This window comes from Babylonia areolata, chromosome 4 (assembly GCF_041734735.1).
Source record: "Babylonia areolata isolate BAREFJ2019XMU chromosome 4, ASM4173473v1, whole genome shotgun sequence".
Taxonomy (NCBI): Eukaryota; Metazoa; Mollusca; class Gastropoda; order Neogastropoda; family Buccinidae; genus Babylonia; species Babylonia areolata.
In genome coordinates, this window is record NC_134879.1 from 12,342,708 (window position 1) to 12,359,762 (window position 17,055).

At 41.2% G+C, this 17,055-nt stretch overlaps 1 protein-coding gene across 2 annotated transcripts; it reads left to right on the plus strand.

The window, feature by feature from the left end:
- Positions 1-3,376: 3,376 nt before the first annotated feature.
- Positions 3,377-13,334, plus strand: LOC143280863 (uncharacterized). 2 transcript variants are annotated; one of them, XM_076585590.1, is made up of 6 exons: positions 3,377-3,534; positions 5,938-6,064; positions 7,142-7,225; positions 8,598-8,641; positions 10,774-11,205; positions 12,019-13,334. In XM_076585590.1, exons 2-6 carry the CDS (start codon positions 5,942-5,944, stop codon positions 12,347-12,349), a joined length of 1,014 nt encoding a protein of 337 aa, XP_076441705.1. In that variant the 5' UTR covers positions 3,377-3,534; positions 5,938-5,941; the 3' UTR covers positions 12,350-13,334. The 2 variants fall into 2 exon arrangements, with proteins under 2 accessions (XP_076441705.1, XP_076441706.1); XM_076585591.1 differs by having other exon boundaries at positions 10,774-11,196.
- The last annotated feature ends 3,721 nt before the right edge of the window (positions 13,335-17,055 follow it).

Genomic DNA, 17,055 nt, shown 5'->3' on the forward strand with positions numbered 1-17,055 from the left:
TTCCAGCTTGTTGCAATTGACACTCCCATTGTGCGAGGCACGCGCGGAATTGTGACGCGGCGATTACGACAGTTGATTTGAGAGAATCTGACGGCCGAAACTCCTGTGCTGATCTGGACAATTGTCATGCTGTCACGTCTCCTTAATTAAAATATCTACAGTTGTGGTGAATAGAAAATCTCAGTGTGTGTGTGTGTGTGTGTGTGTGTGTGTGGTGTTGCTCTGTCAGTGCAGGGTTTGTGTGCGTGTGAGCGCGCGCGCGGTGTTCATGCGTGCGTGGGTGCATGCGTACTCACTTGTGCGCTCATGCAACACACGTTACCTCCATCTTCCCTTGTGTGTTACTGGAAGAGTCTGATCATGCCCCCGGTGAAATCGGCCCCTCATCCCACTCTCCCCACAGTGCCGTGACCCCTCTGAATAATCATATCTCTTTCCGTGAAAAAGACAAAATATGCTTTTCTTTTTAACAGACTACGTCACACACGCACGCGCGCTCACACACACACACACACACACACACACACACACACACATACTCCCTCTCTGTCTCTATCTCTATCTCTCTATCTCTTCAAGTTCACTCACCCCCCACCCCCCACACCCCCACCCCACACACACACACCGAACACACACATACTCCCTCTCTGTCTCTCTATCTCTCTCTCTACCTCTTCAAGTTCACTTACACACACCCACACACACACATACACACCCACACACATGATCACAGACCCAGTATACTGAAATCAGCACACGATCCACGTCAGTTTAATATCAGTTTCAGTGTAAGCAGGATTGATTTCACTGATAGGCCTACATAGGCCACATACATAGACTATGTGTACCATACACATTATGCACGCTTGTCACAGTGAATCTGTGTGTGCGTGCGCAAGGTGTACTAAAAGGACCTATGTGTAAAAGTGTAATGACGTGTACGTATATAGTGTGTGTGTTTTGTTTCGGTTTACGTCTATCAACAAATTGTGAGTTAGTGCGCATGCATGTGACAGTGCGTGCGCGTGCACACTGGGTGTTTACTTATCACCCGTGTTCCATCAGTATCAGATCCTGACAAAACGGAACAGTTTAAACGGCGACTGAATAACAACTTAAGGAGCTATGCCGAAGTGTTGAAGGCACGCCCGCGGCGACAAACAGTGAAGAAAGAGAAACGAAGAAAAGACTATGGAAAACAACAATAATAAAGCAAAATAAATAAATAAATAAATAATTAATTAATTAACTTCTTTTTTTTTAATATAAAAAAGAGTTAAAACTGATCTGTCGTCGCATCAATTCAGTGCTGAGAAACATTGAACCCGCTCTCACTCCTCACCGCCAACCCAGTACTCAGCCCGGGCCACTGGCCTCGACTGAAAGGCAGAGTTGCGGTCCCACATCGTCAAAGATGAAGTTCAATTCATTCCTCTGTGTCAGTGTGTGTGTGTGTGTGTGTGTGTGTGTGCAGTGTGTGTGCCGTGCCGCGCGCGCGCGCGCGTGTGTGTGTGTGTGTGTGAACATTGACAACAACCAAACAGATAAACACCTCTCCCACATGTGAAAGGAGCGACCAGAACACATGGTCGAGATCCAGCTCAATAGCTGAAACTCCAGTTCCACTGACTGACACGGCGGGTTGTAACTGCCCTCTCCCATGCAGATTCTCCCAGTATTTTCCCCTGTCAGCCTGAATTTATCACGCACTGTCACTCCAGCTTGTTTATCTGTGCCACATGCATTAGACAAACCATCAGTCGTACACGCAGGCAACATCATATCACTTCTTAATTACCGAGTGGGCGGTCTGTCGCGCGGAACAAAGTTAACAATAATTCATTACAAGAAATATTTTCGGCCTAAGCCAACAGCTTAACTCACAAGTTCTGTCGCCACACTGGTGAAAATGTAATGTAGAATTAAGATGCAATGAACCATTTTCCTGCAATAATCAACGTGTAACACATCAAGAATTTTATTCAATGGTACTGCAACTTGTGATGTGCGGCGGCACTGAGTTGCACCGCCGGGCTGACTTCAAGAGCATTAGGTAGTATTATACTATAATTATAAGGTCGTTATAAACTCCACTTATTGTGTTGAAAATCAAAGCTGGCTAGAACTGTTTAGATAGATATGCGATATTTGTCCAGAGTGGATGATGACTACGAGGGATTTACCTTTTCGTTGGTACAAAGGTCTGCATGGATGCCGCCGCCAAGAACTACAAGGGGGGCAACTTTGTCTGAATGTCTAAGTGAGTCACCATTGTTGTGTCCCATTTTCTGACTCGCAGTCATCAATAACAGACTACCGCCATTTATTTTACGCACCCACCAGCCTTTTATATTCAACTTTATTCATTTACTTATCTTATTTTATTTTTATTTACTATTTATTCATTCATTCGGTTTTTTAGTGTGTTATTTTTTGGGGGTGGAGGTGGGGGTGGAGTGGGCATGGGGAGGGAGGAGGGCCCGGGGGGGGGGGGGCCCGGGCGGCCGGCGGCGGTGCGGTTATTCCCCTCAGTCCCTCCAGTGTGTGCCATGGTCATTTGTTTCAGTTGTGTGTGTGTGTGTGTGTGTGTGTTTGTGTGTGTGGGAGTGTGTGTGTGTGTGTGTGTGTGTGTGTGTGTGTGTGTGTTCGCATGCAGTGCCCGGCCGCCGGCTGCGTCACGGTGTATGTGCCAGTGAGAGAGAAAATACATGAGAGAGAAAAAGAGCCCGGCGGGGGGTTGTGTTCACCGGGACTCTCAGCTGATAGGCCTGTAGTTAGAAATCGTGTTCTATTTTGATAAGCTTACGAAATACTGACCATGATGCTTACAGCCGACCACAATATGTTATAAATGGGCCATTACAACTGCATGGCCGGGAACTGATTCAGTCGGTAGTGAATGAGAGAACACTAACGTGCCTTTGTCAATGGTAAAGCAGCGGCGCAACAAATCTAGCTATTCATCCTTTTCATGTTATCATTACTATCATTATGATCATTATCAATAGCATTATTAGCACAATTTGTTCGAACTAAGTCGGTACGTACTTGTGAAACGATCATGATTTTGTGTGTGTGAAATAATATATCACATATCTCTTCCGCTTACTGTATTATATCCATTTATCCATTAGTTACTGGGAATAATTGTCAGTGCTTATATTGAGGTGGGGTTTTTTCCGGTAGCTGTGGCGTACTGTCGAGAGAAAAAAAACCTAAAAAAATGAAGCCTGTTGTTTTGCACTTTCTACATCTCGCGATCGACTTCGTTGCTCGCTCGGAGAGGCAATAACTTCGAGAGATCATGTGACGCGCCTGGAGGTACGGAACTCAGGGAACTGTTCGGATACGCAACTCCATCGACCGAGTTCTCAATTATTATAATTTCCCGTGGCCACGAGTTCGACAACCAATGGAATTCGTTCTTTCCAGTCACATGCTATATGCTTTGTCGCCATTTGCAGGACGCGCTGTGTTTGGGAAACCGGTTGACCATTTGATATTGTTAAAACCACTTCTACACGTTTAGTGAAGGTAAGGAATGCGCGAGTATGTTTGTAGTGTCAATTTACGGATTAAGGCAATGTTCTGTTTTAGAATGCTAAATTTTGTTTCCTTGCCAGCTCTGTGTTTGCATATTTTGGAGCGACCTTGGCTTCGCAGAACTTCGCGAGTGGGTGAAGCCTTGCCATGTGCGGATCAAGTAACGAAGTGATGTTTTTTAACTTAGTTATTTTTAGCACCTTTTGTTGGATTATATGCTTTTTGTCTGATTCACTTCTATCGCTACACTATTTCGCGACAGTACTGTCTCAAATGTCCTGTGTCCTCGGTCGTTCTTAGTCGGCTTTGTACTTCCGCTTGAGGAACACACACGCACACTCACACACACACGTATGTGCTCGAGGAACACACACGCACACTCCACACGCACGCACGCACGCACGCACGCACTCACACACACACAGTCACACACACACACACTGTCACACACACTGTCACACATGTGTGTGTGTGCGCGAGTCGCGAGTGTGCGTGTGTGTTCCTCTAGCGGAAGTACATTGCCGACTAAGAATGACCGAGGACATAGGACATTAATTTTGAGACCGTACTGTTGCGAAAGAGTGTAGTGATCGAAGTGAATGTGACTGAAAAAAATAGGTAAAGTCAAACACACACACACACACACACACACACACACACTAACGGATATTCCAGATTCAAGAGTATCAGGGAGAGAATGTCAGCTGAACTAATACTTGCAGTAACGTCTCTGCCAGTCTCTCTCATCTTACACTATTTCAAATGAATTCAGGCATACTTTTTCGAAGTAGCTGGTCCTTGATCCACGATCAGTACCAAGCTTGGTATGTGATAATTTTAATGGGAGCTTGTTTGTAAATGAATAAAATAGTGTGAGTTTGTTGGTGGGTTTTTTTTGTTGTTGTTTGTTTTGTTTTTGTTTTTTGTTTTTTTGGTGAGAGATTTGGCAAATACAGAGTTAGGAAAAGGTGTTGAGGGTCATGTGACCAATCTGTGGGGTCAAGACTTTTGATTCCTGGTTGGACTTTTCTGTGCGCGGTTCTTTCAGCCATTAGTGAAAAGTTTATGTAGGACAGCAGCTAAAGCAAACTCATGAATCAAGAATGGTCCGCATAGACTATTATTGACAGAAAATGTAAAGTTTTATCTCAGCAGACCTGCCTAGTTCTAGGATTTGTCTGTAGTTTCTACGATTCAAGCCCCCTGACTACAGCCGAGAAAAGAAAAACTACGATTTTGCCGACCATGAAACTGTAAACACACACACACACACACACACAGAGCATATGTTAAGAAGCGCCGCACACATTTATCTCTGAAGAATTGAATTTGTCACTGAAGATGAACTTTGAATCTTTCATAGCATTTGACGTCAATGTCCCCCACCCCATCTCCCCTCCCCACCGCCTCCCCTTTGCAGATGTACAAACACATTTTGCTGTGCTTAAAAACACGAGACAGATGTGCATACACATACACATATACAGGCGTGTACACACACACATACACACACACACACACACACACACACACAGTTGCATTGAAAACAAAACACAAAGCATATAAACTCTCTCTCTCTCTTTCTCTCTCTCTCAAGCATACACACACACTTTCTCCCCATCCTCGTCCCCCTTTCACCACACACACACACACACACACACTGACAGAGCTGAATTGAAAACATACACTCGCGCGCGCGCGCGCGCACACACACACACACACAGAGCTGCATTGAAAACTAAATACAAAGCATATTTCTCTCTCTCTCTCTCTCAGGCACACACACACTTTCTCCTATTCCTCGCCCCTCTTTCACCACACACAGGGTTGAATTGAACACAAACACACGCATGATTTCAGGAAGAACACAAACACACGTTGATTTCAGGAAGGCTTTTGATTCTGTAAATAGAAATGTATTGTGGGATGTATTCCGTAAAAATGGCATTAATGGGAAATTGTATAAAGCTGTTAGAAGTGTGGATTCAGTATTGACTTGTGTATGTGATAAAGGTACTTATTCCGATTATTTTGAATGCCCACGTGGAGTAAAACAAGGTTGTCTGCTTTGTCCCCTGATGTTTTCATTTTTTATAAACGAATAACCAGTGGAACTGTCACAGAAAGGTAAACATGGCATTCAAATGATCCCAGGAGCAATAGAAATTTTTATATTATTTGCAGATGATGTTATTCTTCTATCGGATACAGTCACTGGATTACAAAACATTGATCCTCGATCAGTGCCCAGCGGCGGCTATACTTTTTTGCATTCATTTAATTTTTCAGCCTCAAATGGATGATCTGACTAAATAACTAAGTATATCTTATCAGTTTATGGTCAAATTAAAAAATGTCTGGTTAATCTTTTGTGGTGGTTTTTCTTTAAAACAGGACAATGACCATAAAGATCTTCATTGGCAACCTCAGTGAAGACACTGAAGCAGATGATCTTAGGATTCTGTTTGAAAAGTATGGAACTGTTGCAGAATGTGATGTTCTGAAAAATTATGGCTTTGTGGTGAGTACTAATTGAATTCAGTTATTCACTTATTGGCAACCTACTGTCATGTCTTGTATTTCTAAGATACTTTAAGACTTCCCACACTTATCGCCAACCTTTGTGTGTGTGTGTGTGAGAGAGTGATAGACTGGTACATGAGCTAAGCATCATGAATTGACAAAACAAGTGTTCTTTGAAAATGCATAGCACATTAGCAGAGGTCAAATGTCCTGTTAGTCAAATGAAGAAGGAAAAAAGGTCTGTTGCACTTGAAGTTTAACTTATTCTGTTATTTACTTATTAACTGCTGAACTTCAGAAATGAGATCAGTTTGGCATGGGTGTGAAGCGCAGTTGGTGTACTTCATACTTTAAAGTGGTGTAATTCGTTTTGCTGATCAAAACTAACAGAACTCCATTCTCAGTATCTAGAAATTGAATTGAGAAGTCTATCTCTGATTTGTCAAATGAAGAAGAAAAAAAGTTCTGTTGCTCTTGAAGTTTTACTTATTCTGTTATTCACTTATTAACTGCTTAACTTCAGAGCTGAGATCAGTTTGGCATGGGAATGAAGTGCTGTTGATGCACTTCATTTTTTAAAGTGGTGTAATTCGTTTTGCTGATCAAACTAAAAGAACTCCAGTCTCGGTAGCAAGGACTAAGAAGTCTAACTCTTACTAAAACTAAAACCAGTAAAAGAATGTTGACTGACATCCATTCAGTCATACTTCTCATATTTGCAACAAGATGAGAGCCATTCACATACAAGCATAGTCATCAGCACCACTGAATGAATATTGTTAAGGCGGAATTTTTATCCTCTTGTTTAAAAAAAAAAAGAAGAAAAAAAAAAGTTTTGAGTCTGGAAGAGTCTTAACCTATGAATGAAGAATTATTAATGCAATGGAAAATGCTGCCTGTCAAGGCTATTATTTCTAAAGGACTTCTTTTTATATTGTTATTTTTATTTGTACATGAATTGGATTTCATATTGTTGTGAATTAGTCTAATTTGATAAGTAATAATAATAATGAAAACAAAAGACCATGTGTAATGAATTGAAAATAACATCATATTTGTTTTTCACTACTCACAGCACATGGCCAACAAGAGTGAAGCAGACAAAGCCATTAGCAGCCTCAATGGGTACAACATCAAGGGACAGAGAATGAGAGTGGAGGTAGGTGTCAGGCTCCAGATCATTTTTTCAGCTGCCCAGGCTGATAAAAACAACCAAAAATTTCCCAAAGGTTGATTTTATTGTCGGTTCCGCTGAAATCGTGCATTTTTGGAAAATTGCGACTGTACCTTTTACACTGCGTGCCTTTTTTATGTTGATTTTTTAGATAGTATCTGCTATCAGTATCAGCACTAGATCTGATTGAAAATAGCAGTTTTATTATTTAACTAAGTAGAGAAGACCAAAATGCAGGGATGAGAATGGTGACAGTCATTTTGACTTGTGATTAATGTATGCACAGGGGTTCTCCTCCTCCTGACAATATTTTGTCAGTTACAGTAACAGCAGATATGAAGCTGTAACAGCAGATATGAAGCTGTTCTATGAGATGCACAGTAGTTGTATGATTAGATTTAGACATTAGAGTGTTTGATATTGAATTCTGAAGAATTTTATTTCAAAGTTCAGTGCTTGTTAAAGGGTGAGGATAATGTTTTTTTTTGTAATTTTCCGGATTAGTATATTTATGCAGACGTGCTGGTGCCGTAATCCCTTCGATGCGTAAACACATGCGTAAGATGAAATACACATGTTTAACATTATTCAGTCCATGGTGGCGTTCAGTCGATTATTAACCCATGAACATACCCAGCATGCATAGCTTTGAAAACGGAGTCTGACTGCCTAAATGGCTGGGTAAAAAGAAATAATTTTCACCATGCCTAATCACCTTACATGGAACGTTGCAGCCCACGAATGCAGAAGACCTACTGTTCCCTCTCCGGCTATTTACTCTCAACCTCTCGCGGTGCTTCATCAAACATTACCCGTATTGTGACAAGGTTTTGTCAACAGATTCCGTGTTGTAACAATGAGCAAACCATTAATTTTTGAGTTGCATGAATGTATATTGAATTTCTCGTGCTGCTGATCTGCATTTTTCTCCCGTTATGAAACATATTTTTTGAAAATGATTGTTTCCGAAATACTTGCTTCTTTTAACGTCTGTTGAATGATTGCTTCCGAGTTATTTACTTTCTTCTAAATCTGGAACTGTAATATATGAATCAGTTGATGTTCTGCTACATTACATTGCATCAGGTCAAAGCCATCTTGACATCTTTTTAGATTTTCAATGTGAAAACCATTTGAAATGATCATAATAGTATTGTGCTATTTAGTTTATCAGGATTTGAGTAATGTTTCGTTTTGTAAGTTTGTTTGCGTCCGGCCTTGATGATCAATGGCGAGTAGCGAAGGCGAGGCGAACTGCACTCCGCCGTGTGCTTTTGCCACTCGACTTCCGTTACCCTCCTCGTGGCCGCCCGCTGCTGACCTCGATAACGTTGTACACCTGCTCATCCTGTTGCAGCTTTCGACCGGCAAACGGGGAAATCCGAGAGGAGACCGCAGAGGGTAAATGTCATCTTCGCCACTCCGCTATATTTCCTTCTGGTGTTGCAGTGCTATCATCCGTCATATCTAAGATGAATCAGAGCGTATATTCAGGGGTCGCGCTAAAGATTTTCTTTTTAATGCGTCCACTCTTTATACACTATTACTGTCACCACACTAACACTGCCAATTAAACTGCCAATATTTGCTTCAGCAATTAAAAAAGGAAAAGCACCTCCACATGCTACTAAATGAAATGATGATTGCACAGCACGTCAATTGAACTGCATCCACACCAGTTTGACCATGGCCCCTATTAGAAACAGCCTTGACATTCAGTGTTGTAATTTTTGTTAATAATTAAAGCTTTTACAGCCATTGGGACTGACTTTGTCTCAGCAGAATTATATCCATTGTGTCTAGTCTAGGGCACGGCATAGGCAGGGCCTGAACCTCTCCTCCTGCTTTTAACCTTCAAGTCAGGTACCCATTGACACCAAAATGGAGTGAATAAAATCTAGAGTAAAATGCCTTTCCTAAGGACACAACACCATGCTGAAACAAGGCCTCAAATCATGATCACTGGTCACATGCCCAACGCCTAACCAGTTCTGCCATAGTGGCTCCTAATTAAAATGATAACATGCAGTGCCCAATTGGAGCAAGCTCCTCATATGATAGAATTGGCTCAGAACACCTCCATAAAATAGATTACATACAATAGTGCACAACTCGTAAGGACGTACAACACCATAATGATACAGTTGTGGGGGTCTGGGGGGGATATTAACAACATATATATGCAACAACAAAGATACAACAGAAACAAAGATATATATATATCAGCAAAGATACACAACAACAAAGAAAGATTTTAAAGTAAACAATTCATCAGATTAACATAAAGCACAGATATGTATTAGACATTTTATACACAAGTGCAGACAACACACACTTTCACACACAAACACACACACAAGAATGCTTACATTCATAGACCATGTGGAACAGAAACTGTAATCATAATATGTGGGATACATCAGCAGTCCTAAGCTACTCAACACAGTGACAGGCTGGAATTATTAATCATATTTATCATATACCGACTGAGCATGAGATAACCCAGGTCTTGCTAGTATTTTTGTCATAATTGAAGTAGTTTAGCAGTGTTACTTCCTTTCCATAATTCAAAAATATGCGGTAGTGCGACCCCTGCTTGTAAATCTGAGTCATACACCAGTCTAGAATCAGTTTATACATAGCTGACGTGAAAGTGTTTCCTTCCCCATTGCACACCTTCCTCAGTAAATTTGCATTGCGGGCCTTGTGCGAAATTTTCCGTCATGCTCATGTTTTAACAGATTAGATTTTTTTTATGGACAAGTGACAAAGACAAGATTTGGTCAGGAACAGTTCTATATTGTGATATTGTTTGAAGCTTTTTTGTGTGCGAGAAAAAAAAATAGACAGAACTTGCTTGTTTTGACATATATATTTGTGCTACAGTTATTCTGGTGTTGTTTTATTCACAAGTGAATGAAACGGTTACTGCTTGTGCTTTTTTCACTTCAAACTATTTTTGTGTTGTTGTCATGTCTAATTGTAGTGAAAGAATAATTTGCTGTGGTATGCATTTATTTTCTTCTTTTTTTTCTTATATATTTTTTTTAATTGTGAATGTTGTTTTTGAAAAGTCAAAACTGTTGAGAAGTATTGGGAAGTATTAGACATGTAGTAAAAAATCTCAGGGTTGGCACCCCCAGTAATGCATAAGTATATTCTCAATATAGCCATTCTTTTGAAAGGGGGGGGGGGGGGGAGGTTGCAGGTTGTAGCTGATTTGATGAGAGCTTTTGTTGTTTTTCTTTCTTCTTTTTGAGTTTTTCTCTGCTCTTTCCTTTGTTGCAGGACCGAGTACAGGTGAGCGTATTTTGCAATGATTTTTTGTATCTTAGTGTACTCTTCCCTACCCTGCACAGCCCCATTCCTGTCCAATCCCTGCAATTCATATTTTCAGCAGATAAATTGTAATTTCAGGTGTGTCTGATGCAAAGTAAGATTATTAAAGTAATTGCAGGGTATCATGAAATGATGTTTCCCCCTCTTTTTGTGCACACACGTATACTGGAAGAAGTATTTGTCCCTGTTGGCAGGTCAGACTATGGTGGTGGACGCTCACGACCTTACCTTCCTGGCCCCCCTCGACGTGCAGGTTTGCCCCCACCTCCCCCAGACTACGACCGCTATGACCCATACTACCGCTACCCCTACCCAGAGCGGGATCCCTACTACCGAGTGCACCCTGCAGACCGCTACTTGCCACCACCCCCACGGCTGCCACCAGCGGATCGCTATGCTTTGGCCAGGGAACGCCTGCTGCCAGAAGAGCGGGCCGCCTATGCACTGCCTGATCCACGTGACCGTCTGTTGGTTCGTGAGCGACTGCCGCCTCCATACCCAGAAGACGCAGCCTACGAGCGCCTGAGGGCAGTGGAGAGAGCTCCTCTGCCAGCGGACCCCTATTACAGAGAGAGGTCACCTCCCCCTGCCAGGCCTCCTCCAGAATACTACGACAGGTTTGTGTTGTAAGGAAAATTTTTTAAAGTTTCTGTTCCAAGGTCTGAAAGGGTGTCGATTGATCTATATATGCTGCACCAAATCTGCTCTCCCCCCCCCCCCCCCTTTTTTTTTTTCTTAATTTTTATTTTAAGCAGCAGATGTTTGGCCTATGGATAAACCCAATATACTGGCCAGGCCTGACTTTAAGAGCCTACCCCAGGTAAATAAATACCAACATGCATTGAAATAAAATGTGAATGAAAGTTTGACATACAGTCTCAGCTTTTTTTTTGCTTTTTCTTCTTTTTTCTTCTTTTTTTTTGTGTGTGCATGTGTTAATATAAGAAAATAAAATAAGAAGAGAAAAGAAAGTGAATATTAGTATGTGTAATTAACATGTTTAAACCTGGGTGTATTCCCCCAAACTGAGTGTGGCTAAAGCAGTGGAGTGGGAGAAAGTGATACTTGAAAAAGCTCACTTGGAAACAAGTGACAATGAATGCTGAAGATGTAACTATTTGAATCATCCTGCATAAATGTTAAATTTAGGATAGACAAAAATGTTCAGCTTTTCATTATAATTTTAGAAAAAAAATCCGTGTTGGTTAATGTGGTACCAATTCTGAGCATACATGGAACGAGTTACGCAGTTCTTTTTGCAAATGCTTCTCAGGAGTGTAAAGTGTGCTCCTTTTATTCTGAACAGGAAAAACTGGTTATGCAATATTTATTTTGGTCATTTGCTTTTATTTTATTTTATTTTTTTACCTCAGCTGAAAATGAGCTTACTGAGCAAGCCTTCTGTTGCTGTGACCAGCCTTTCTTTCTGTTACAAACAGGAAGCCACCTCTCATGAGGAACCCTCCTCCCTCAGCAGTGGAGCCTGCAAGCAGTCGTCTGACCACCACCGCCTATCCCCCATCTAACGGGTACGACTACTACCGCAGACCAGCACCTGCCGCTGAACGCTCTTCCTATGGAGGGGCAGGCAGCGGACAGGACTACTATGCTCCACCCCCCAGGGGGAGTGCAGGGTACGACCGCCCCTTAAGTCAGCATCAGCACTCGCAAGTCGGCGGAGGCTACGGCGGCCAGCAACAGCCTCATCAGCAGCAGAGCAAGCCGTACGACAGCCAGGCAGCACTGCAGACCAAGCCCATTTTCTTTTGAGGGGGACCTGGTGATAAACAAAGACAAGGGAGAAGGAGCTTTCTGAGAAAGTTTTGATTGTTGTGGACAGTTTTGTTGTTGTGGGAAAGTGTTCACTTGTCACCCCTGGAGCAGACTCTGTTTTCTTCTTTTTTTTTCCTTTTTTTTTAATGTGGTTTTGGTGCTAAATACCAGTAGTTCTGAGAGACTGTTAATGGTTTTATGAAGTGTTTTTACATTTATGTTGTAACTATGAAAGGCAGCGTTGGTCATTTCAGCATATTATCAGTTATCCATATGGAAGAAAAATGATCCACTAAAGCATTCTTTCATCATGCTTCTGTGACATTTCCTTTTGAAAACATCTTACTGTTGTTAAATATTAAGATTTTAATCTTTTCTTTCGATCATAATTTTAAATTGAGATTGTTAAGAGATAGCAGGTATCTACCTTTTCTGATCACAAGAGAAAAACTTGGGCTTTTTATTGATTATTGATAAACCCCTTGACTGGAACCTTGGTGAAATGAAATCAGTGTGGCATCAACTGAAGAACAAGAAATATTTGTTGTCCACTTAATGGTATAATTGGTTTTACTGAATGAAAGTAATGCAAACTTAAGATGAAGGAATGGAAATATTGGAACACCCTGATCCATTACCTCTTTCTTGCCCCAGTTGGGCCCATCATTGGCGAGCATATTCATCAGCAGCAGTCAAAGGGTTAATCTTCGACTCCAGCTGTTAGCATGTCATTTCTTTCCCTTTATGTTTTCACTTAATTTCAGATAGATGGGTTCTGCATGGTTTTTCAAGTAAAGGTTTCTGTAGTGTATGTCGCTCAGCTAATGGAAATATTGGCCAGAATGTTCATGTTGTGTTAATTATTTTTAAGTTTTTCTAACGAGTTTGTTGTGGAAACTGTGCAATGTCCACAAAAATCATGGCACTTTAAAAAAAGAAAGTCTGTTGTTGCATTGAAAATAAACATTCAGTTGTTTTGATATTACTGATTTTTCTCTTGTTCTTTTGATATTATAGTCTTCTCTCTTGTTCTCTTTCTGTGGATGTGGTGTGCGGAAGCAAAACCTTTATGCTTTTAAATATATTATTCTGATAATGCTAGGGGTTGAAAACGAACAAAAGATACCATCTGGCAAAGGAACAACAAAACACACACACACACACACACACACCAAAAAAACCCAGCCAAGGTAAAAATGTTCACACATATAACCAGTTATTTTGGATTTCCATTCAAATAATAAAAATAAAAAAAGGTGGCCATAGCATAAAGATTTTTTTCCCTAGTCTTTTTTTTTTCTTTTTAACCCCTTCACTGCTAGTACGTTTTGCTATGGCCTATGCTGAGAAAATTTTCAGAAAAACAAGAAAAACACGCCAATGATTTTAATTTGCTTATATTTCAAAAAGTACTGAAGATAAGTGCATAAAAGTATATATCAAATGAAAGGAAAATGAACCAAGATTTTGTTTTTGATACTCACATGTTCAAATAATGAGTCAATCTGACAGAAAAATTCCATCAAATGCATTAATAAAAAAAAAAACTGGGACTGTCATTCCATCATGTAGGTGCTATAATATCAACCAGGTTATCAACCTGTCTTTCTTGTGACTATTGTGATCAACCACTCACACTGTCAAGGCTGAGCAACAGTGTCCAGGTGCATAAGACTCCAACACAGTCCACACAAAGAATGAAAAGGGTGTACTCACCCAGGATCTACCGCCAGTAAAAACGCTGTGTGGGGTACTTGCAGAAACAGTCTTCAAGACACAGTGCTGGTTTGCTGGGGCAGTCTGGGCAGTAGAACCCCACACCCTTTCTTCCAGAAGACTCTGCACCTCCTTTGTGGCCAGGCCTTCTGTGGGGTAGGTGGGATGAAGTGTCGTCCACACAAGACAGAGTGGTCATCTTTAGCAGTCTTGGTCACCAAAAATCATGGCACTAATTACATCCTTCTGAAGTCCAGGAGTGTACTGCTGTTGCCTGCTTTTTTGTAGAGGATGTGTGCATTCAGCATGGCAATTTGTAGAAAATGCACACACAGCTATTTGTACCACTTCAAGGTTTTCCTTGTGACATCGTAGGGCTGCAGCTGTTGGTCATGATGGTCCATGGCACCCATGTTTTTGTTGTAATCCAGAATTGCTGGAGGCTTGTTTACTGCCTTTTGGTCTTGCTGCTGCTGGTCTTCAGTTGTAGGTTTGTGGCAAGTTGTCAACTCCAGATAATCCAGGATGAACATCATGATCATCAGCATGCTGAATACCTGAAACACATTGCATAAAAGACTAAGTCTGTTGGGTTTGGGTTTTTTTGTTGTTTTTTTACATATAAAAAGATCATGAAATGGTACCATTTTATTTCTGATTGTTTTCAGAAGCTGAAATACAAACACACACATACCTACCCCACCCCCCACCCCAAACACACACACACTGAAACTGGTTCATGGTATGCCACACCCCCTTCATTCTCTCTTTCTCATACAAAACAAAATGACAACACATCACACACACACACTTCTACAAGTGTTGCATTTACAAAGTAATTTAGGCATACAGTTCTGTATATCATTCTCTGATTTCAGTTTTATAAACATCATCTCTTCCCCCCCCCCCCAACCTCCCTCTCTCTCTCTCTCTCTCACACACACACACAACAACAATAACAACAACAAACCAATACACACTCAGGAACGAACACACAGAAAGCTGCAGGCGAGCGACACACGCTGTCATCAACAATGAGCCAGCCAGCAAGCCACGCCCCCCTGGGCTGTGATGGTCAGACACAGTACCCACGTGACTGACTCTCACTCACACACACTGATCAGTGACTGACGAAGCCACTTACCAAAGCTAACACATTCAAAACACACACAATGCAGTCATATTCATTGTTACAACAAACGGAGAGCAAATAATAAACTGACAAACCTCGAAAACACCCACCTGCATCTTGAATCAGCTGAGCTTGTTTGTCTTCAGTTTCGTCAAACAACGCCACCTCCCACCCCCCTCCACTGTCAAAATCAGCTTCGGCATCAACTTCACGCAGTTCTGTCTCATTCAGTCCACAATCTTCATCTCTACTGTTTGCATCGCGAAAGAATTCTTTCAATACAAGTGCAAGTGTTTGGGTTTGTCTGCGTTCAGCCATGGCTTTGCAAACACAACTTGAGCTTCGTACAAACTTGCAAAACTTTCGCCATAAATATGACAATCCAATGAATAATTTTAGCTTATGGAACTCAGGAGATAAAGAGCTCTCAGGGGAGCTAATTTAATGGTTAGCAGACTGTATTTTCTGTAATGCGGGACTCGAAACATAGAACGTTGTAACATGACGTACGGCGCACGTCAATACAGCATTGCTGAGCGACATTTCATGACGTACGCCGTACGTCAACAGCGCAGTCAAGAGGTTAAGGTATTGCACTTGGTTACTATTTATATTCACAAATAAGTCGCACATCAAGCACATATTTGATAACATTTGTTTTTCTCTAAAACTGGTAAAAATATGGTTCAGAAATATCTCTTGACATGTTCACTGGCAACTGCAGCAAAGATGATAAAAGTATCAGAAGTGAAGAAGATGATGGGGTTGATGGCTGGGTGAGCTGAACAGAAATGCCAGGGTGCACATGGACTTGGAAAATCAGTTACTTAATGTGGACAGCAGACTGTAGTGAAGAGACCACATGACCACAAATGTTGCCCATGGTGGTCAATACTACCAAGCAGGGGGGATATGATGTAGTTAATCATCAGTACACTCTGTGAAACGAAATGTAATGGTTGCTCTCACTTAACTATTCAAAAGGCTGTGGAATTTCAGACTGAGGGAGCCTCCGGTCTTCTCATCGCTCTCAGGTCTGATTTCAGATCCTGACAGTACCTTGTGGATTAAAGGTGGAGATTTTTTTTTTTTTTCAACATCAGCATATCAGTATACCTGCTGATGCCTGTATTTTCTTTGTGTGCACACGCATGCTGAAAAGTGCACATTAAGGAATGATCCTGTAATTCATGCTGACACTCAGTAGGGTTTTGAAACACGAGCACTCGGCATGTTCTCCAATCCCGACAAATGGAATGAATGAATACAGAAAAACAAGGTCAGAAGATGGGTCTTGTATAATGTTTAGAAAACTTGCTGCGCATTTGTGGCACTGGAATACTTCCATCACTAGTTCTGGATGCTTCTCCTGCTATTACTGTTACTTGAACATGTACTGTAGAAATGCACACACACACACACACACACACAAAATGCCATACTGTTCATACTCTACCACATGATGATGATGAACAGAGTGACTTTTGAAACTGAAATCAATGGTGTCCTAAGATCTGCATACACAGGCACTTTGCACATGCATGTTACTATCTGTAACGGGTAAAATGAAATACTGCACTTAGGCAAATGTGATGAAGTCAAAATAGGAAGCAACACTAGATGTTTGATAAATAAATTCTCTTTATTGATAAAATTAAAGTCCATAGTTATACAAAGTAATCTGAGCAAATGACTACAATGATAAGATGGTGACTCAGAACTGAATCACAACTGAAATATTCATATGCATTGGTGTATTGTATTGCTTTTTGACTCACTTGTATAAACAATGTGAGTCTGTGTAATAACCTGGTGTTCGGTTGTCTGTAGGTGTATCTATGTATGTCTGCGTGTC